At 47.1% G+C, this 23086-nt stretch overlaps 2 protein-coding genes and 1 non-coding gene across 3 annotated transcripts; all 3 read right to left on the bottom strand.

The window, feature by feature from the left end:
• Positions 1-3034: 3034 nt before the first annotated feature.
• znf687b (zinc finger protein 687b) lies at positions 3035-14083 on the bottom strand. The gene is made up of 11 exons (XM_036515602.1): positions 14048-14083; positions 10891-12394; positions 9772-10740; positions 9143-9429; positions 8394-8578; positions 7619-7795; positions 7159-7321; positions 6445-6789; positions 5195-5307; positions 4582-4699; positions 3035-4191 (listed from the first exon to the last, which is right to left on the bottom strand). The coding sequence occupies exons 2-11, from the start codon at positions 12368-12370 to the stop codon at positions 3547-3549; spliced, it is 4482 nt and encodes a 1493-aa protein (XP_036371495.1). The 5' UTR covers positions 12371-12394; positions 14048-14083; the 3' UTR covers positions 3035-3546.
• LOC118769319 lies at positions 6910-7044 on the bottom strand. The gene has a single exon (XR_005004489.1). It is a non-coding gene; the product is annotated as a small nucleolar RNA SNORA13 (small nucleolar RNA).
• Positions 14084-16512: 2429 nt separating the features above from the next.
• psmd4a (proteasome 26S subunit, non-ATPase 4a) lies at positions 16513-22167 on the bottom strand. Its single transcript, XM_036515648.1, has 10 exons — positions 22102-22167; positions 20631-20771; positions 20026-20140; positions 19397-19483; positions 19186-19254; positions 18655-18870; positions 18255-18363; positions 17659-17796; positions 17359-17420; positions 16513-17227 (listed from the first exon to the last, which is right to left on the bottom strand). Exons 1-10 carry the CDS (start codon positions 22125-22127, stop codon positions 17054-17056), a joined length of 1137 nt encoding a protein of 378 aa, XP_036371541.1. The 5' UTR covers positions 22128-22167; the 3' UTR covers positions 16513-17053.
• Positions 22168-23086: the final 919 nt, after the last annotated feature.

Raw genomic sequence — 23086 nt, 5'->3', positions numbered from 1 at the left:
AGAAAAGCATATTGTTAGAAACGATTTATCGGTTATGTTACAGAAGATTAAAAATTTCAAAAAGTGGTGGCATGTAAGGGAATAGAGAGAATAATGTTAAGGCAAGATGTTTTTCACACTAACATGGTGGCTCTGGGTCAGTGATTCTCCATAACAGAGTATTAGGGTCAAACAGAACCATGCTGTTATACGTGGGAAACGGCATCCTATAAGTAATAAAATATATATCTGTCTTTAATTCTAGGACCTTCTGGACTGGGGATTATGGGAGCTGTAGTCTGCCTGCAGCCACTCCTACTGCTTTTACTGAGATATGTTCAATAGACAAATTTCTGTCTGTCCTAGCTCACTGCATCAATTTGTTTGAGTCTTTGCTTTTCACAACCTGCATTTAGTTAATGCTAACATAACCTCTTCAACAGCTGGTATTAGCATAACAAAATAAATATGTGTGCAGTAGAAATTTTCCAGACATAGGACCAAATTAGCTAACGAAAAGGGTAGATTGGTACTGGTAAGTAACTCAGACTTTGACAAAAGGATATTTTCTCCCTCTTCCACCGAACAGTAGAGCACATATTGGTGGAGGTGTCTGGGGCACAGTATACAAGTATGTGCAATTTATATACTAGTACAAAATTAGACTGTAATAATTATTTTAGCCAGAGCTCTTTTGTATAACGACTGTTTTTGCTTGTTCATCTGCAAAACATGGCAATCTGCCCATTTTATGTAGGGGCGTCAGACTCATGGAGCCACATGTAGACCAGTTTCAAGACCACTCTAACTTATGTAATTATTCAGATACATCTGTAACTTTTTACAAGTAATCAACTGCAGATGTGACTGTGCTTGTGAATAATTAAATATTTTGTTTATTATGAGAAATGGATGTTTTTTTGTATACAGTTAACTAATTGAACCAGCTCAACCATCTCTCCCGTTGACAATTCTTAGTAATTTTCATGGACAAGAGGAAACCTTTTCTGTTTTTTTGCCTGTAATGGTGTGTGAAGACACAGCTGTGAAAACATTTTTATGTGGTTCTGTTCTGCATATCGAAATTGAAACTGAAACGGTAGGTCAAGCAAACCAAGGCCAACACTTGAATGTCCATACATGCAGTACATTTGTGAATGTAATTTAATCTATAACAATGATTGTTTGTTTGATAATTCTGTAAGTCTTCTAGTTCAGTGGAGAGACAGCACTCTTGGTAGGAATGAAACAATGTGCTCTAACAAGGACTGGCTTCACAGTATTAGGATCCATACCACAATACAATGGGGTTTTATGTGTCCATATTTACTTGAAATGGAATATATCCAGTGTAACTGCATCCAGAAAAAGACATTATCTGAGAGTACTGACTACAATCTGCAAACATTTTAGCGAGTCCCACATCCAAAATCAAGTGGTTACATGCATCCCAATCAATGCTTTCAAACTCACAATCTAAACTGTAAAGTTGTTGTATCAACACAATATGAAAATGGACGTTCTCAGTGCTTGGGTTAAAAACAAGTCAACAATGTGCTTATTTATGTATTTATTTCAGACAAAACCAGATGAGTCTACGCAAACATAATCACAGCTGAATGGCAATGAAAGCAAAGACATATTAATCCAACTAAAGAAAAATGAAAATATTGTTTATACTTCTATTATATCAATAACAAGACTTCAGGTTAAAAAAAACACACACACACACACACATCTCCCCACCCAACTGAGACACTTACACGTTTTTAAAAATCAACTAACGGAGCAATGCAGTTTACCTCAAGCATGGACTGTGTGTCTAGAGAAGATAGAAAATGATATCAAAGACAACATTGTTAATTTTTGTACACAGTTATTACATACAGGCATGGCATCCCTTTGCACACATTTAATGCTTTTTGTTACAATGTACAATTACAAACCCAGCTAAAAAATTACAAGACCCTTCCTAACCTCACTCCCTTTGCTTTCAAAATGCTGGAAGAAAATGACATTGAGTACAAATACTATACTTACCAACACTGCCATTAAACAAAAACCCTCTAGCACTGTTCGTGTATGTATATACAAATGCTGGTATAAGCACAGGGAAACACAATGTCATTCAACACATGCTTCAGTGACATGAATTTACCTTGTGCTCAACAGTGTTAAGTCTGATGAAGCTGAAAAAGCCATATACTTTCCACAGCTTCTCAATTTCATGTAACGGTTTTGGCTGCCTGACATTGCTCACAGAAATGTAACTGCTTATCTGTTTGGTTTAACTTTCCAAATTTACTACCATCTGGAAATTACAGCACTAAAAGTGAAAGTAGATGTGACATATCTCAAATGGCAAAACGGTTTCTCAGCTTTGTCAAAACAGTAAAATGCCAAACGAAAGAAAAAGACTGGCTTGGCAGACCAATTCAGGTTCACAATAACTAGGCTTTGTTTAAACGTGTAGAAGAACTGGCAAAATAAAAAGACAGTCAGAAGTAGTCTGACATTTTAATAAATAATCATATTATAAAATTATTTGTTATAAAAACAGTTAAAAAGCAGTGTTTACATCCCCTAAAGAACTTCCTTTTTTGCTTTAGCTACCTCTAATTACAAGAGTAAATTTGAATCTTTTGCACATTCCTCCTATCAACCGAACAGCTGATTGAGTCAGACAGGGTCACATTCGACTGGAGTAGTGACACAGTTTGTTCACGGGCCAGGCCAAAGGCAGAGGCCACTTTAGACGTACAGTGAAAGACACACCGTTTGCAGTAACGTTATAAAGACATTACCTGCACGGTTTGGGTGTCTGGTACCATACGAAATAGAGAGAGAAAAAGTAAAAATCAAAGAGCAGGGCTAAGAATGATGTATTGCAAGGCAAAGAAAAAGACAGAGAAAGGGAGTGTAATGTGTTGCAGGGGAGCGGAGAGACTGAGAAACACAGGAATGTGGATGAGACACACAAGAACAGCCAGTGGTGGGGATGGGAGAGGTCCAGACACTGAGAAGGAATGCTGATGGAAGAGATTGTGATTGCGGAGGAGACCCATAACCACAACAGGCACTGAGGACCACGCAGGAGAGACAGATTTCACCTGTGATACTGATGGTAAAGCAGGCGGAATAGGCCTCAGTGTTCAGCACCCTCCTGACACGCTCAGTATGTTGTGCAGTAGAGCATGCGGCTGGGCTCTGCTGTGTCCAGCCGGCAGCGGCGGTGAGGGGTCATCGGTCTCGTCTCTGCCCTTCCGCTACAGTAATGACTGATGAGTGATTACAGTCTAACCGAGGGCAAGATCTGACACACAGAAAACATGATGGATGGTGGATGGGGGGCGGGACTAAAGGTTAGAGAAACTTGCACACCCTATGTTGTCCCTAGCCTCTGTAATTCTACCGCTATTCAGCTACGGGTGAGAACTGCATTAGGCAAGCCCCCTTCCAAGCTGAAAATGTGCACTTTCCCCTGCATCTCCCCTCCATTCTGACTCTCCCCTTTCCCCCTTCCGGCAGTTGATTACCAGCTGAAAGTGAAGGACCTTCTCTCTCGGTCTACACGGGCCTGTCTGTCTTGTGGGCGGTGATGAAGGCCATGCCGTGAGTCCGGAAGTGCGTGTTGAGGTCGGAGACCTTTTCGAAGCGCCGGCCGCACACCCTGCAGCCCACGCGGCCCTCGGCATCCTCGCCCAGCTGCGGGGGTGAGGGGGAGTCCGGCGAGGAGGCGGAAGGCGGGGCGACGTCGGCGGGGGCGGGGGTGGGGGCGGGGTCGGGCGCGGAGCCAGGGGCGGGGTCGGGGGCGTCGCGCACGCGGTGGGTGATGAAGCGGTGGCGGCTGAGCGAGCTGGCGGAGGTGAAGCAGGCGCCGCAGTGGTTGCACTGCAGGACGCTGGCGTCGGCACGGTGCTGCGGGATGTGCTGCAGGAACTCCTGCCGGTCCTCGGTGGAGAAGCCGCAGGGTGCGCAGCGGAAGGCCGTGTCCTCGGGCGGCGGCGCCGACGGCCGCGGCCTCTTTGCCGGGCTGCCCCCATCGCAGCCCTCCTCGGCCTCCCCGCTCCCTGCCACGCCCTCCTCTTCCTCTTCCATGGCTCCGCCCCCTGGGCCGCTCATCCCGCCGTTGCCCTCCACCTCAGAGGAGCTGCCGACCCCCTCCTCCAGGAGCCGCCCCGGGGCCACGCGCTTTCGTGACTGCGCTGGGTTCTGTCGGAGGGCGAAAAGACAGGCTGCAGTTAGACAGAGCACCGGTCATATTACTGAGCTAGGGCTACCCAACCCTGCCCTCCAGGGCCTAAGGGTCTGTATGAGTTTACTCCAAGGTTCTCAACAACCCCATTCCAAAATCTCTTATCTTAACTGAATCAAATTAGTTTGAATTTAAACAGATCTAAAAAGCTGCAGAATCGTGACCTTCCTGGACTTGAGGAAGTGAACTGAATTCAGGATGAGGGCTACAGTTTTACACAGCTGCTCTGTTCAATCCTATGTCAACGTACACGTACAAGCTTTTCTAGATGCTGTTCAGACCTGCACTAAACGTGCCTGAGAGGAGCTGTTGGCGTGGTGGCTCCGGGCGTGGGGAGGGGCACTGACCTGGCCGTCTCGGGCTTGCCGCGCTCCCAGGTCTCGGGGGTGGACCCCGTGCCGCACCCGCACGTGCTTCTCCAGGATAAGCCGGCTGCTGAAGTTGCGCTTTCCTTCGGTGCAGTACCTGCGCAGGGACACGGCGACAGCCTCCGTCAGCGAGCACCAGAGCAAGCGGCCCGCTCCACAGTGTTAAACAGCAGCTCTGTCTGAGAAAGTCTCACCCAGGAAACGCACAACACGCTCACAGTACCTCGCTGTTGCTACACCACTACAGACACACTCTAAGAATGTCATGCATTTGCTGAGACAGTTCTCTCCAGCAGTGCAGAAAAAAAAGGTCACTTCCAGGTACGGATGAATTACTGGATGGATACCCATCTTTCACATTACATTACATTGCACTACATGCATTTAGCAGACGCTCTTATCCAAAGTGACCTCCAGCACAACAGAACATAAGTGTATCCATTCAAGTTAAATGGGAGTAATTGCTTTAGCATCAAACAGTTGCTCTGCGCTCACACTAAGCGACAGGAGACAGTCAGGTCTAACTGTTAGGATGAGGTGGTCAATCACAGAGGCGGTGCTGTCAGAGTGAGGGAGGGGCGGGGTCACTCACGGGCAGTGGAACACCCTCTTGATGCCCTCGTGGTTGACCCGCACGTGGCGGCGCAGGCTGGGGGCGGAGCAGAAGGAGCGCTCGCACAGGCGGCACGGGAACTTCTTCACCGACTGGGTACGACACAGGGAAACAATGGGGGAAAAAAAAAATGTTACGTGACTGTTAAATATGTACACCTAACAATACCGCCAAATGTTTAGCTCCTCTTCCCAAGCCTTTTGTGTGTTCCCTGTGCTGAGGTAACTGTCTTTTGTTGGGAAGTCGTACCACATGGTTGTGAAGGTTATGGATTTTCCCGCTGCTCGGGCCACACAGGTCACTCTGTAACCAACCTAAACATGCATGAAACCCTGCAGCAACATGAAGATGTCAGTGGGGATGGAATGGATCAGACTGCCAAGCTTCAGAATTTGTACAGCACAGCCCTTCTCACAGGCCTGAACTCTGTTACGTGGGTATTGTGTTCTATGCACATTAAATCTGTTTGCATTTGAAGAGCTGTAGACTCTTCATGATCTACAGCGCAGCGATTAATCCGTGCTCTGCTTAACACAGATTGACAGTCACGCCACTTGACTTGCACAGAGCAGCAATTCTCAACACATTACAGAGGAGTATCTGTTCACAGTACCTCCGGCTATAAATAACTCTGCCTGACAACAGCTTGGTCCAATATATTAGATTTACACTCATGGTAGGTCACCACCCATTTTTGCCACCTTCACTGCTATCCAATAGGAGCCATGCATAATATTAACAAGATGTAAACCATTTCTGCTGTCATCTTGACAAAGTCTTCCGCTATATTTATACAACAGCTGATACTGCACTCCCATTCCTCAGCTCTGCCAACAGTACCAGCGCTATGAACTGTCTCCGCCATACTCTGAGCAATTGGTGCTGGCTACAGGCGACAGAGGGAAATCTGTCCAAATATGGCAACCTTTTCTATGCATGACTTCCATCTGATGCCATGCTAAAGAATACAAGGGAAGTAGATGTGTTTCACTTGCTGTAACAGAAAAAGCAGAGTATTTTAAGATACGAACTACACTACTGTAGGTCGGTGAGATATCTAAGTTTGTTCTGTGCATTTTTCTTAACTTTCAAGGTTGAAAATACTTTTCAAGGACTTCTGAGCACAGAACCCTGCTGTTGGAGCAGGGGTTGGGGCTGTAGTTAGGGACAGGGTCAAATTTTGCTCAGACAGTATCTTTTGCATAGACGTGTCTGTGCGGAGCAGTGACCTTGCCGTGCTCCTTCCTCATGTGGGAGATGTAGCCGTCCCTCTCAGCGAAGCGCGCGTGACACTGTCGGCAGCTCCACTCTGAGGGGACTTCCTGCTGCAAGCCGGTCAGCCCCGACTCCGGCGAGCTGGCCGCCTCGTCGGGGTCGTCCTCTCCCGCCTCCCCGTCCCCGTCTTCCCCGTCCTCCTCCTCGTCCTCCTCCTGCTCCCCGCCCCAGTCCTCACCGTCGGAGCTCTCGGCCTTGGCAGAGGACTTGGATTTCGGCAGGGAGGACGGGGGAGCCCCGTGGGGGGCGGGGCTAGAGGCGGGGGCCTCCTGTTTGACTGACAGCCCCCTGTGAGCCGTCTGAGGAGGAAACGCGGGGGGAGGAGAAAGAAAGTAGTTCAGGCAGTGACACAAATAAAAACCACTGGATAAGAGAAAGGGCGAGATGTAGCATCACCTACCTCTGCATGATTAACCAAGACATGTACTTGATGCAGAACTTAATACAAGGTGACACTGTTAGACACCTTGTTAAGGCCAACACAAAGGTTGATGTATGCCTTTGTTGACACCCCATTCATTTGTGTAACGATGACAGGGCAACACAAAAAGGCAAAATGTTACAAAAAGTGGATTTGAAACTGTCTAAATTCCTTTAATGATCTGTAGTACAGAACAACCAACGGTACTAAAAACCCTTCTCAAGCATAATAATTATTCACCACAGACCTTGATGTGCTCCATCATGGAACTTTTCTGCGCGTAGAGTTTGGTGCAGTCAGGACACTTGAAGACGTGCACCTTCTGTTTAGCCAGGTGAGTGTCAAAATGGATATAGAGCAGGGGCTTCTGGGTAAAAACCGTGTCACACATCACACACTTGTAGATCATCCTGAAGAAACAGATATCGCGATTGTCATATTCCCAGAACGGCACAGCTTACATGATATTTACACATCAATAAATGTACCAATAACAGAGGGCAAGCAGGATCCGAATGGCAAGGTTTATACAGGAAATATAACACTGTAGCAGTCTACCACATGTAAAACCTCACTATGAGCCTGTGACAATTTCTAAGATCTTTCAAGGAAAGCCTCTCCCTTCTTTAAAAAAAGAAGACAAATTCAGAAAAACAGCAACGTTTCAGTGTCCACTGTACATGCCGTCCTCAGAATGTGAGACGTACTTGGCCTGTGGGGCGCTGAGGTTGGGGTGCTGGGTGCTGATGTGGCCCTGGGCACTGGGGGCAGATTTGAAGGCCATGGGACAGCTAGGGCACTTGTGGAAGACCTCGCAGTGAGCTGTCTGGATGTGCGACTTGATGGAGTTCAGACCACCGAAAACCACCTGGCAACTGGAACACCTGGACGAGTGACAAATCGAGACAGTGGTCAGAGAAGGCAGTAACTAGCTACTTTTTTACCGTGGTCCTGCCATTTTTCCAGTCTCACAATCAGGCAATTCCACCTAGAACCTGTGACACACAGGACCAGAACAATCTACAGACAAGCAGATATGGCAGTAGGCAAAGGAGGTATGGCAAAGTACACACAACTTCTAGGTATGACTCCATACTTAGTAGCCGTATTTGCCACAGCTATTTGATCCACCTGGTGTATGCATTAGTAGCTTTGAACTCTCTTCCCACTTCTTTCTGTGTAAATGTTGACTACAGTGAGATCGGCACTTAATCACATTTCCTGACAGCAAAAATATCATCTAATATTATGCAAGGCTCACTTCTTCCTGCATGTTAAGGAAAAACAACAAAAAATACTCTCTTTCTCTTTGTTTTATGGACATCAACATGCATTTTCTTCCATTTCAACTTGAATGGATACACTTGTGTTCTTTTGTGCTGGAAGTTGCTCTGGAAAAGAGCGTCTGCTAAATGTAATATAATGTAATGCACTCCACGCGGGGTCCTGCAACGCACGTTAGGTCCCGCCCCCGCTCCTCACCTGTAGCCGATGCGGCGGGCGAAGTGCAGGCAGGCCTCGTCCAGGTGGGTCTGGAAGTGGGCCTGGCGGGCGATGCCGCCGCACTCGGGGCACACGTGGGGCGAGCGGTGCTTGTGGATGCGCTGGTGCGCGGCCGTGCTGCAGGAGTTGGGCAGCATCATGGGCGGAGAGCACAGCATGCAGGTCTGCGGCAGGGAGAGGAGCGCGGTCACTCACAGCCTTAGACACGGGAACCACCACCTCCAATCACTCGGCAAAAACCTCGCTACTGCTCAATCAGACACATATATAAAAATGCCAGCAGCTAAAATGTATATGCAACTAGATGCATATATTTGATCATGAAGTTGTATCAGGGAGTACACAAAAAGTACACACAAGGAGTACAAGAAAACTACTAGCAAGGTTATATTATTATGTAATGAAATGGCATTTAAAAGTACAACACATAATGCTATTATTATGATAAGTCAAATTATCTACTTGATCCCATTCATCATCATGACTGAATTTTTTAAAAAAATGTACACACAGTTTATTTACATGTTAATGCATGAAGGTCAGGATGTCACTTGTGCACATTCATATTCAATAATCATTCAATAACCAGAGTTGCAAACGTATGCCTGCACAAGTGCACACCACAACAGGGACTCTTGATCATAACCTTGCAGTGTAAATGCAGGCAACGGAGGTATCACATGACTGCATCTACGTGGTGTAAATGCAGTTTACACCCTCCGACTCACAGTGTTGGAAGCAGCTTTGATCTCCTGGAAGTGTGCCACCAGCTCCGCCTTGCCCCCAAACTGGGCGTAGCACTCGGGACACTTGAAGTTATGGTACTGCAGCACCTCCCCTTTCTTGCAGGGCAGGGGCAGCACCGCCTGGGGGCTTTCGGGAGCCTTTCGGGCCGGGCTTGGCTGGGCCGGGGAGCCCTCCTTGGCTGGGCTGGAAGTAACAGGGGCCACTGTCGCTAAGGGTGTGGCGGAGGGCGACGAAATAGAAGGAGAGGGAAGGGAGGGGGACAGCATGCCTGAGACAGGCATGGGGAAAGTAGGAGGTGTGTTAGCATTTGACAGCCATGAGGAACATATGTCCAAAGAGCCATAAAAAGCTAACTACACAGGGAGATATTTAAAAAGTATGAACTCTGTTCTTGAATATGGGCCAAGATTTAAAATCATCACACACCATATGGAGAACAAAACAAAAAAATACAGACAAGGCTAGTCTTCCTTTTAAAAAGAACATCAATTCAGTGATGCGGCAGAAACAAAAAACAGACGTGTCATAATAGAAACGACATAACACGCTTTGACCGCGGTGAGCTACAGGAAGTGAAATGAGCGCGTACGACCTGAGGGGGGCCTCTCACCGATGGGCGTGGCGTCCTGCTGGCCAATCATCTGCTCGATGGAGACGGGCCGCATGACGAGGTGGGAGCACTGCATGACCAGGCCGCGCTCCTTGTGCTCGCGGGCGTGCAGCAGCAGGCTGCACTTGTTGAAGAAGGCCAGCCGCTTGGCGCAGTGGTTGCAGGTGACCTCGATGCGCAGCGAGCGCCGGTCGTAGTGGCGGGCCAGGCTGCGCTCCAGGGCGAAGGCGTCCCCGCACTCCAGGCAGCGGTAGCCGTTGGCGGGCAGCGGGAGGCTCCACTCGGCCGGCGGGGGAGTGGAGAGGTCAGGCCGATAGCTGGGCAGCAGGTTCTTGCTGTTGAGGATCTTGTTGAAGGCCTCCACCAGGCTGGACTGGCTGCGGGAGATGACCGCGCCCGTGCTGTTCACGATGGAGGCTGGCTTGGAGACCTGCTGGCCAAGGACCGCGCCCCCGTTCGCCGCCTTCTGCCCCGTCGGACGCGCGTTGACACCCGTGGCGAATTTGAGGGAGGAGGAGGTGTTGACGGACGGCAGGGCAGCGGTTTTCGTGATGCTGACGGCCGTGGCGGACACCTTGGCCTTCTCGGACGAGGCGGCCGCCATCTTGTTCTGGGCCTTGCTGGCAGCCGCGAGCATGGCGCTGCTGGCATCCTGCAGGGTGGATACGGGCAGGATAGCGCTTTTGACGGTCTGCTGCTGGGAGCCGGGCGCCCGCCCGGACGAGGTGTCCACCCTCCTGGGCCTGCTGGCCACCTTACGGCTCCCCGCCTGAGCTTTTGCAGAGTCAGAACCTTTGCCTGTGGCAGACCCCGCCCCTTTGGCTGCCACCCGTGTCACCGTCCTGGTGATATTTCCGGTGGGGGTTTTGATGGTCTTGATCCTGACTTTGAGAGGCCGGGAAGCTGCGGTGCCCGTGTCAGCTGAGGAGACGGCACCCAGGGCAGACAGCTTACCCCCAACAGCATCCTCTCCTCCTTCCCTCCCACCTCCCCCTTCCTCCACCTTCACTTCTTTCATACTTCCACCCTGCAATTCTGCGGTTTCTGTGCTAGGTTTGCCACTAGCCAGCCCACTTGCCTTGCTCTCCATGGCCTCCTCATCCCCCTTTTCTTTCACACCCTCCATTTCCTCCTCCTCCTCCTCCTCCTCCTCCTCCTCTACCTCCTGTTTCTCCTGTTTCTCCTGTTTAACCTTGTGGAGAGCAGAGGGCATTATGGCAGATGACACGGCAGGACTGGAGCTTCTTTTAGAGGCGGTGGGCATGGAGGTGGTGGACACCGCACAGTTTGGAGTTTCTGGCTCCGGGCTCTCGGGTGAGTCCCGCTCCTCGATGACGTGCTCCGGGTTACGCTCCTCAGGTGTGGGGCTCACACCGGGGGCAGTGGGAGGGGAGGGGAGCCAGCCCTGGGGGGCACGGGGGGAGGAGGGCGGCGAGGGTGAAACGGGGCTAGTGATGGTTTCCCCTGGCTTGCTGTAACCAGCTGCTGGGGGAGTGGGCTGAGGCACAGGAGAGCTGAAGACTTCTGAGGGCGACCGATGACGGTGGGGAAGTTTGGGAGGGATGCACACGGGCGAGTCGGGGCTCTCCTGGATAACCAAAGGACTCCCAAGGTCCGGCTCGGAGTCCTCGTCCTCCGAATCTAGGCGACGGAACCCCACGGATCCTGCAGCCCCCACCCTCTGGGTGCCGTTAAATGGCTGAGAGGCGGGCAAAGGGGGTGAGGAGAGTGTCCCGGGGTGTGAGAGGTGGGGACTGAGAGAGGACGGGGGGGTGGAGGACGGGGGGAGCACGGGCTTGGAAGGGGGGAAGAACGGGGATGGTATCCCGACCGACACTCCAGGAATGATAGAGGAAGCAACAGCGGAGGACGAGTGGGCAAAAGCCGAGCTGGGAGCTTTGGCTTCGTCGATCCTGTCTGGCGCGCTCTGGTGCTGCTGCAGAAGCATTTTGCGGGCTTTCCCCAAGGGGTCCCCTGGAGTCTGCGCCATCAGGGGCTTGAGTCTGTTGAAGAGGTTCCCGCACTGTTTGCCGGGTTTGGCCGACCCCACGGCGCCCCCTCCCCCCTCCATGGCGGTTTTCGGGGAGCATGGCGGCCACAGTTCCCCGTTGGACGGAGCCTGGCTCTGGCGCAGCGCCGGATCGACGGAGGCGGCAGTAGCTCCGAAGCCGTTGATCGATTGGTTGAGCGGCTCCGCCGTGACCAATCCTGGCAGTCTGGGGCCTAGGCGGGAGGCCATGAGGACCCCGCCTCCCCCGCCGGCTACACCGGCCCCCACCCCGCAGTTTGCTCCGTCCTTGTCGGCCTCCGTCTCCGCCTCCGGGCGCACTCGGTTCTTCACGATCACACTGACGATGGAGGGGTCACTCTGGGAAGAGAGGGGCAGGGTCTGCGGGTCTGGAGGGCTCGGGGGTCTGAGAGATGGGCCCCCGCCCACTGCCGCCCCGCCGTCAGCTGGCTTCCCCAGGGTGCCCCCAGCCCCGCCGTGGTGACCCTCCACATCCTCTGGGGCAGACTGTATGGCTTCTTTGGCATCGATGTCAGGAATGTCAAACGCAGCCAACAGGTCGTCGAAATCTGGGGTCTTCATGTCCCCCATACCCGGAAAATGGACAGAAAACGGCTGGACCACCAATCAGGAAAACGGGGGCAGACGGACACCGACAAAGATGAAAGATGACAGATGACAGAGTTTGTGTGTGGGTTATTCAGAGAACTATCTTAGAACAATTCCCCAAACAGGCAACACTAAAAAAAATCCACTGCTGTTTTGTCAAGCAACGGAAAAATGTCATGAAAGCATGAGTTACTGAATACAAAACACGCCAGTTGACAAGGGACCTAATTTGACTGCCAAATCAAAAAAGCCCATCGATCAGCTGAAGAAATATGGAGCTTTCATTTCCTCACTGTAACTAACTTCTCTTTTTTGTCCAAATGTCACCCAGATCTGAGCTGCAGTCTGTTATACCAATAGCGAAAGTAGATAATGCTAATGTCGTTACCATTCCAACTAGACCCGAATGAGTTAGACACAAGGTATTTCGCACATAACCTGATCAATACATTCATTCATTCACACGGACTGCACTCCCTCTGTTGCGGACATCTAAGTATGTCAATGCATTATAAATGTTTAGTCAAGATTGAAAATAAAAAAAACGTACTATTCCTATCCTCTGCTAACTTCACAGGCAGCTAATTTACTAGCAGGGTAGCTATTGTTACCTAGCTACAACTGGCGAGGGAATCAGTATTTCACGCAAACTGATCAACCTAATGCCTTCAAATGATAAATAACGTGTAGAGGTAAAGCCAGCTACTATGACTTAGCTACAACCACAGGCGTCTACTGGCTACTTTCGGAGCACATGGTAAGATGTCCAATCGTAAAAAGATTATGCAGCACTGAAGCTGCAACATGCTACTCTGGCACCGTGACCCCCTTCCGCTTAGCCGACAGCTAAGCATTTACGTTTACGGTAGTCTTTCAGTTCTCCCAACGGCAAGTTAGCCAGCTAGCCTGGGTCAAGTGCTAATCTAGCCACTCGCCAACAGCTAGCTAGACTATCGAAGTTAGCTGCGTCTTACGTTTCAAAGCCACCTGCTACTTTCATAGCTTGCTAGCTAGCGCCATGTTGCAATCCGTGTCACCGACAAGCTAGCTTGCTACATGTGAAAACACAAAACAGTTGAAACCACTTAGCTAACACGCCAGCATTCATCGACACACATTTATCTAACTTGCTCGTTGCATCCAACTAGGTAGGTCCAGCTCCATGCTAAATTAAAATCATCCAAGGTAGCTAGCTAGCTAGCTAGTTTAACTGCTCTGAAACAGAGAAACGACAAAAAACTTTCGATGGCTAACGACAGATAACTAGATTGCTTACCTACGCTTTGCATAGAATTGTGGCACAGACGTTGGTCTGAGTAAAATCAGCTAGCTAGATCGCTGAGTTCTGTTAACTACCTCCAAGAGTGAAGACTATGGACATTACACACATCTCAACTTTTTGTTAATCAAAAACACAAACGTCTCGCCTTTAAGTTTATTTTAAGCGTCCTCTGCATAACGTTGAGGCTAGCCTCTTTCTGAGCCCTGGCCACTGCGAGGGGTCATTTAAACTACGGCCATTTCGGGTCCTTCCAGATGAAATCCAGGAGATATGACAAATATTGGAAGTATATTTTTCTACGCTTTCTAATGTGCAATCCCCAGCACTGAACTACGATCTTACATGTACTTTCTGCGAGAAATGTTTCATTTGTTTACCTGGCTCTGAGATTCCCGACTTTCCTTACTCGTTACTGCGCCAGTTTCCCGTCACCTGACAAGCGCAGGTCCTGTCAGACACTGCCACAATCTAGTTTTATAATAGATAAAATGTGGGAACACAAATTTATTATGGATTTTTTATGTGTATATTATTTATTCTGAGCTCATTTAACTCTATTTTGAGGTTTGTGTTCGTAAAATATACGTTTCTTTATTTGGTGGACGTCCATGCTTCTTTCCAGACCTTACGTTTTACGCACAAGTTTCTTTTCTCTTCGCACGCAGGGCGCACCGACTTATGATTGGCCAATAAAACATGTGACATGAAAGGACCAATCAGAGCAGTGTGTTTCCTATCTTGCTTTCCACTAATGAAAACACCGAGTTTCACTTACGAACGACGTTTTAACTCTCTAATTTCTATTATTTACATCAAATGCTCTGTTGGTCAGTACAAACAGTTGCGAGAATAGGTCTGCCATTAAAAGTACTGATATCGCAATGCCAAGTTATGTTAAACAGTTTGGGCGACATATCCTCACACAAACTGAGCAGATCTGCTCGTTTCCTGACGACTTTCACGTTACGTGGCCCTTTGGCATTTCCATTCATGAGAGAAAACCCATTCATTTCTTTCAGAACATTGTTACAATAACACATTGAGGTAAACAAAACTTGTCATTTTGGCTATTACTGTTCTTCTTTTCTTTTTCAAAACAAATCATGCCAAATCTGCCAAATGAATAAATGTAAATGTAAATGTAAATCATACTTTACTACTGTTACTGTATGTATTGATTTCTTCGCAACGGTTTGCACAGGCAGTTAAAATGAAGTAAGCAAATAAAATGAACTAAGGCTTTGAGTACTTACAATAATTGTGATTTGTGATATGAAATCACAAGCCAAAAGCCAACAGTAGGAAAAATTATATTACACATATATGATCCTTCCTATTAACATCTCTCCATGCAAAACAACCCTTCTGTCACTGCTATACTGCATTATATCATGACAATGGAAAAGGACTGTGATAGATATGGTGGTATCACTGGTTAAGACTCAGAGTACAGAAACTTTCATAAGAACCATTTGTCAGAATTTTTTTGCTTGAGAGCATACATTTGAGGAGCATTTGATTTGGTCTTGCTATATTAGTCTATGCTGTCACAGAAATTTTCCCCTTGCAGTTTTTCTGTTGACCAAGTGAAGTATTAATATTTGACATATTAAATGTTCTATATAAATTGAGAAAAGATGATTGCACTTAAGCATATGTGTACTTAAGTTGCTACACTGCAGTTACATATGTAAATAGTATGCAACTGCAAGCAACTACCATGCAGAACTTATACTTGCATTAAGGGTTAAGGGTTGATTTGTAGATAGATTCAGGGTGGGGATAAGGTTAAGGGCTTGACATTGAGTGAATGGGTCAGTATTAGGGAGAAGGCAAACACCACATGTGCAATTACACAAACCACAAACACATGTTCCAAGTCAGACTGTGGTGAGATGACAAGCAGATTTCTGTAGCTTTTTGGAGAGACAGGTGCACTTTCTTTTGAAAACCATAAGACAACATGAACAACTTCACTTGTATTTGCAGACCCACATCACTAGGTTTGCATTCTCTGATGTTCTTCAGACCCAAGAGGACTGAGATAAATGCAGCCAAAATAAATATGCCAGGAAACCTGTTGAACAGGATTAGTTCTGACTTGTGGTACTATTTGCATTCCATCTTGTGCATAACAAGCCTTGTAGCTAATCTAATATTTTTAAGTAATTTGCTAGCATGGCTGCAAGTTATGTACATGTGCATCACAATTTAACAGCTTTCCTTTTCTTAGCAAATTAATCAATGCGCTGATTATTTTTTTCTTTAGGATAATGCCTCGACAGGGATTAAAAAGACAAATTCCTACCAAAATGTGCATTTTTTTATGTTTCTGTTCCCAAAAGTGCAGATACAAGCACAACAGACAAACAGGTATGTCCTTGAAATGTCATTAAAGGCAAACGTAGTAGTTTGAAGCTGCTTACAGCTATGTCATGGTACAGATGTGTTGCTGATGCCCAAGTACTTTAATAGTTCATTCACAGTGAAAATCTCTTCCAAACCAATCCAGTGCAACTGATCATGAACCCAGTCATCAACCAAGATACCAATGTTGATACTGCTTTGATAATTTTGCTACATTATGGCAAGCCTATGAAAAAATTCTGACCTATCCGGAAAGTTTTCAGTTCAACCCTACCACTCTCAAAAATGTACAACTCAAGGCAAAGCTTTGATATATACCGTATACCACAATATAGCTAATATACAGCCAGTCTGCCTTTTCAAAATCTGCTCAACACAATTCCAACAATTACTACTAAAGTAAACTGTGTCAAGGCATTTTAAGGTCATGTTTCCTGCTATTCCAGAGATAAGGCAAGCACACTGTGAATGTTACATATTTCATTTAATACAGTCTTCTATTTTTTTTTTTTTTTGTACAAAGGCCTTTAAAACGGCAACAGGCTGAGAAACAGGAGGGAACCGGAGGTGGGAATTCAAAAAGACATGCATACCGACCTTTGCCCTTTTTTCGCAATACAAAAAAGAAACAAAGCAAAAGATGAGGAGAGAGGATAACTATTTAGTATACATCTTTCAGAATCTGTCTACATACTGTTAGAGGTGTTGCAGTCAGTCAGTCGTATCCAAACAATGTTGTGTGTTTGTAAGTGCACATATGTGTGTGTGTGTGTGTGTGTGTGTATGTGAGTGGGAGTGGGAGTGTACCAGTCTGTCTGTCAAAGTCTGTGTGTGTGCCTCTAAATGCGTCCAAGTGTATCACTGTGTGTGCTCACCCAACAGTCAAAAAAGGCCTGTCTAACTAGATTTGTGTTCTTTATCACCCATCACTGCTGTCCATTTAATTACTGGCGTCCATTCCTGTCTTAGTTCTGTCCCTCAGTCTTGTCTTGTGTGCTGTCCGGTAGTCTGGCTCCTCATTTCTTCTTCTCCTCGTCCTTCTTGCCCTCGGGTGGCTTGGCCCCGGTTTGCGAGGCGAGGGAGCCCATGGCATTGCGGATGGCCTCGTTATTGGGGTCTACACCTGGCAAGCTCTCCAACACACTCTGCAGGAACTCTGGGTCCTGCATCACGTCGTAGTCGTCTTCCTCCTGAGGAAGACGGTGGTGCGGCAACAGAAGGACACAGAGGGGGGACGAAAAGAGAACAGGTTGTTTTGGAAAGGTTTCACGTGTCTAAGCCGATTTCCCCCACAGCGATTCCTACTGTTGAGACAACCTACCTTGGCAGATTCAGCAGTGTCCATGGGGGCTCCTGTGTCCATTGGTATGGATTCCCCAAACTCTGTGTCAGGTGGAGGCAGACATGGAGAGAGGGAGGGAGAAAAGCACAGCCTGTTAGCATGTAGGATGTACAGCTGCTCCTTGTGCAGTATTCATTACTCGCAGTGATGGGGGGAGTCCAAGTCCTGCAAAAGGCTCTGCAAATGGCGAATGGCTAGAGGTGTGAATGGCGACTGTGATGGGAATAGCAAATCAGTAGGTGTGCCGGTGTGGTGACTGTAGTTGTCATGGTAACTTACCGCCGCCGGCCCCTTGCAGGGACATCTGCATGGCGTAGGCGATCTGCTCATCCTCAGTCATGCTGCTGAAATCAGGCAGGACAGCAGTGCCCGTCTCCGGCTGCGACACAGACATCTTCAGCAGGGCCTCCTCCGACTCTACACACAGGTTGGAGGTCAGAGAGGATCAGCGAAAACGAGGAGGTGCTGGTAGGCCAAATGCATTTGAAACAGCTCTGACAACTGACAAGTCCAATGTCCAAGACTTCATCTGTGGCTTCCTTTCTCTGGCTCAGCCTGCTCACCTGTCAAAGCACTCTCCCTTTTCTAAAAAAAAAAAAAAAAAGGTGTCCTCTCTGGGGCATACAGTGCCGCTCTACAGGAGGCTTTCGTTCCTTTCCCACTGCCAGCTCAGACCGCTTAACATCCCGATACACAAAAGAGACAGCATTAAAGTCTTAATGAAATGATCAGGCCTTGGCATACTCCACTCAGAACCCCCAGTGGGAAAGTGGCTATTGAACACTTAGGCAGTAATGAGCGTCCTGACTATGGATCAGGGATTTTCTGCTTCTCCCTCTCAGGCACTGACAGGTGGGTGTCACTTCTGCCCTCACCGTCTCCAGTGGGAGTGGGGATCCCGGCCTCCGCAGCGGAGGCAGCGGCCGCCCTCCGAGCCTCCTCCTCCTGCCGCTGTCTCTGCTCCTCCATGGACACGCGCAGGGCCTGGGAGGGACAGGGTTAGTCAGGACGGTAATGCTAACTGTGATGCTTCAAGAAAGTAACACATAGCTCTTATAAAGCTGCAGACAGCACTAAATGCTATGCCAATCAATAAAATGTAGTGGTGATACAGTGTTATTGAGGGTTTATTCTACATTACATCACATTACATGCATTCAGCAGATGCTCCTATCCAGAGCGACCTCCATCACATTAGAACATAAGTGTATCCACTCAATTTAAGCGAGCAACTAATTGAATGGATATTCTAGCGTCACCCCTGCCTCCTCTCACCAGTGCAAGCTCAGGGTCAGCGCTGGGGTCCACCCCAAACTCGAAGTCGCTGGCCCCTAGGCCCAGCATGGAGCCCCCTTCGCCGGCCAGGATGGGGGAGGACAGCAGGGCGTCGGCCAGACTGGGGCCAGGGGGTACCGTCACCAGGTGGGAGCCCGTCCCCTCCTTCCCATTCAGGGTGTTGATGAAGGCTGTCAGCTTCTCCGTGTTCACCTCCTGTGCAAGGGGGAGAACACACACACACAGGCCAGGAAGATGAGTGTTAGACAGGGAGTGGGAGATAGTGTAATTGAGAGACTGGGGGAGAAGAGGTCCACAGTATGAAAGAGATGGTGAGACCCAGGTGAAGACAAGGTTTTCACTCTGAATAGCCAAGTTGTTCTTTTCTCCCTTCAGCAGCACTAATCTCTGATCAGGATTTGGCAAATGAATCCTTTGCTCTGGCTGTGCACTTGTCAGAGATCTGCATTACTGAAGAACAGTTCAGTGCACAGTTCTGAGTATGTGAGAAATTAATAGGCAAATTCTCACCTCCTCTCCAAAGTTGATCACATCCACATTGACTTTCTCTTTCTTCAACCGCTTGGCCATTTTGACCAGCTATGGGGAAGAGATGGGGGAGACAGAGAAAAGAGTAAACAAAATGGAGTGTGCACTGCTTTATCAGTGTTCAGAGTTTGCAGGTTTGCATGCGTTGTGCTTTTGCTGGCAGGAGAACAGACTGACAAACGGAGGCACTCACATCCTTCTCGTTGTCCTCCACCGGACTTCCCACAAAGGCAATGATCCGCATCTTGTGATTCTTCCCTTGTCTGTGTTTCAGAGCCAGCTTATTGGTGACACAAGTGGAAAGATAAAACACACATGTTAACACATATTGTAAATTTTACATGTTTATATTACAGTTACATGTCATCAGGCCTGTATATGAAGACAGGTACATGGTGACAAGGTCAGCTGCTCTGTTCAGTGTGTGGCAGAAGTGTAGCATAATGGTTAAGAGCAGGACTTGTAACCGAAAGGTTGTAGGTTTGACTTCCCACTGGGACACTGCTGTGGTGCCCTTCGGCAAGGTACTTTACCCAGAACTGCCTCAGTGAATATCCATCTGCTCAAATGAGTAACATGTGAAAAACTGTAACCTATGTAAGTCGCTCTGGATAAGAGACATCTGCTAAATGCCAATGCTATCTAAGTGCACAACCGTATGAAGGAAGAAGTGTTGTACATTAATAAACAGTATAGGTATGATGCACAATGTGTTACATTCGCACTCATCCATCCTGAAGTCAGTGCAGAAACTGATAAATGAACAGGTCACGCTAAATGCGAAGCACTGCATGTAAGGTGGGGTGTTGTGTGCAGACTCACATGGGCCACTCTAATTCCAGTGCAGAAGCTGATCTTGCCCTTGGGCTGGACAGCGTGCAGCTTGGAGAGGATCCGACCCGTGTCAGGGGTGAGTGTGGTCAGCACCTCACAGTTACTTTACACACACGCAGACACACACAAAAAGCCCATAGGATTAATTTCATCAAAACTGATGCAAGGGGTCAAAGTATTTTGTATACTAGCATGCAGAGAAAAACCAAGACTGGCATAGGCAGGTTCATTGGGGCAGTGCATCCATGTTCCAGCTCAGAGCCCTGCTGACTGATCTGAATGGTGATGAGACCCAGCCCGAGACGACTGCCTCTCTGAAATACACCCTGACAATGGCTGTGTTTCCATTAAACTGAATGACACAGTGATGTGAAAGCACATGCATCACCCTTGTCTTCTATTCTCTTAGAGTCAAAGGCAAACACCAACTGTATCAATTTAGCTTGTCATACTGATTCTTTTCTACACAGACTTAGTAAAGTCAGCTCTAGTACCTGCAATGGAAAAAGACACTGACACCCATGTGGACTCACTCAGGGACCACCACACTCACACTGTCACAGACTGGGACACGTGTACACAGGGATTCTTACTTGGCCATTGTGATGAGCCCCACGTTGTTCTCTGGGTTGCTGCGGGTCTTGGAGTGACAGACAATGTTGACTGCATCTTGCTGAGCCTGAAGCCTAGTGGGTAGGAAGTCCCCATTGCGCATGTATTCACTGTTGTCCACACTGAGGAACAGAAATGAGGGTGAAAATGGTAAACAAAGAGTCGTTGAAACAATTTTCCATTTTTCTTTAATCTCCTACGGAACAAAGAACGCTATATTCGGGCGTCACTCGGGCCCACGACAGCTGTGACACTGCATTTCATTCGAATTATTGCACGTAATTTTATCGCTGCGGACTCCAATGGATTCAACTTTGTTCCGACGGCAGTAATGCCTTTCAATATTCTATAACGATTGAAGTATTAGGCAGGGGCTGGTAAACTAAAGCACAAAGAAAAATCCAGAAACCTACATATAGCCTGCAATTGAATCAGCATTAAAACCAAGTAGATTAGGATAGTTGAGCATATTATACGGATTGCTACAGAGATCAACATTTAGTCTGACAGGGAAAAACACACTCCAGGTATATCCATTCGATGCCCCAGACATAAAACACCTACAATAACTGGATTTTATACAACAGGTAAAAAGCCACACTTCAGGCCGAAAAACGAAACAACCAGATGTGTATATTGTGGGCCACTGATGGATGTACATTGCTAATGTAAACAGCAACAAGATAGCAAGGTAGCTAGCAGTGTTTAGGGATTAAAGTAAAACTTTTGTAGTGCGATTGTTGATGTTAGATTTGGTTTGCTTACATTACGCTACCCAACTAACTCCCTTACCATTAGCTAAACCATTAACTTAAACAAGGAACTAGTTAGCAAGCTAGCTGTTCTCGGAAATGTAACAAGACAAGATATAGCTACATTGCTAGACAGGAAGGTAACCAGAAGACACCGACTGCCAGAAAATGAAGTGATGGTGTCATTAATGCATCATGATTCTGAAGTTACATTTCCATTCGTCAGCAAGTTCAATTCTAAACAGACAGTTTGCAAACGGTGGCTCGCTAGTCAGAAAAATGAGTGTTGATGATTGTCATAGCTAGCTAGCTAGCTAGCTATCTGGCTACGCGACCAGCTGTCCGGTCACCTTTGTAGATTTCACTTAAATTTAATATCCAAAAGGCTTGATTATAACGAAATATTTCTACAAATCTCTGTATACTACATGAACATTGTCGTCGGTCGGTTTTAGTGTCATTCAAGCACAGATACCGAGGCTGTCACGGATTGCCTGCCTATAATGACTCAGGAAAATACAGCACCCCCGATCCACTCGGCGCTTCTTCAATTACTCCAGTATTTTCTCAACAAAAGAACGCGCCTTTGTCCCCAAACAAAACCCGACCGCCTAACAGTTCACTAGTACGCAACGCATTAAGCCGACTTCAGGTTATAGGCAAGAAAGTATTCATTTAAACATATTTGTGTATTTCTTACCAGACCATAGTACTCTCGAGCACCATTTTGGAAACTTTACTCTCGCTTACCGACGGGCCATAAAACGCGGCGTCTCATTGGTCAATGAGCCAGTAAATAACCCGGATATGAAAATGTCCAAACCGGAAAATATTAGCATTATGGGATATGTGGTCTTTTGTATTTTCTCAGTGCTGCTCTGGCTAAATGGTGCTGGTTACTGTCATAGACACTACATAACATCAGGTTTTGTACTGGAAACGAAGTGATGTTCTATGAGTCTGGGAAGTATGCTCGTAGGGAGTTTTTTTTTCTCAAAATCTCGTATTCAATGACTTTAACACTAGTTGTGATTTCATATGCAAAATAGGCTACGTTTTTTGCTATTCATTCTACTTATACACAACGCAGGCACAGTGCCCTTTATTTAAGTGCCCAAACAATTAGATAATTATAAGCTGTGATTCATAAAATTTACTGTAGATATTAACTTATAAAAACGATGTCCGTGTTTTAAACATTTCCTTGATTTAACAGCTTTCCGTGCGTAGATTATTCAAATGTGGAATAAAGGCGCACAGAACTATACATAACTTTGATACAGTCCTATATTGAATTTTCAGCGATTTGAGCATTAAAGTTGTCCTCGTTTTTGCAAAACACCCTCATTATAAAATTGCATTTACTCTGCTAAATGATATTTCGGAATTGCACAACTCAAGGTTTAAGATTAAAAAACTTTTAATTTTTAACATGTATCCATGTTAAACTATTTATTGGTCCAATAGGTGCAATTATGAATTCCGGAATAGCACACTTTTTCATTTGACACAAACACATACTGATATGAAGAAAAGACAACACTTTTTCTTCTTTTTTTAATGAACTCAATTCAGAAAGATGGTATGAAAAACACCAGATCAATGAGATCATGGGCAATACACACTGCAAGAAAAGGCATTGCCTTGACTCCTGTATATACATATAGACATTTTAAACAGGCAGA

Source organism: Megalops cyprinoides, chromosome 21, assembly GCF_013368585.1.
Source record: "Megalops cyprinoides isolate fMegCyp1 chromosome 21, fMegCyp1.pri, whole genome shotgun sequence".
Classification (NCBI taxonomy): domain Eukaryota; kingdom Metazoa; phylum Chordata; class Actinopteri; order Elopiformes; family Megalopidae; genus Megalops; species Megalops cyprinoides.
Note: the sequence above shows the minus strand (reverse complement) of the source record. Positions and strands in the feature narration are given on the sequence as shown.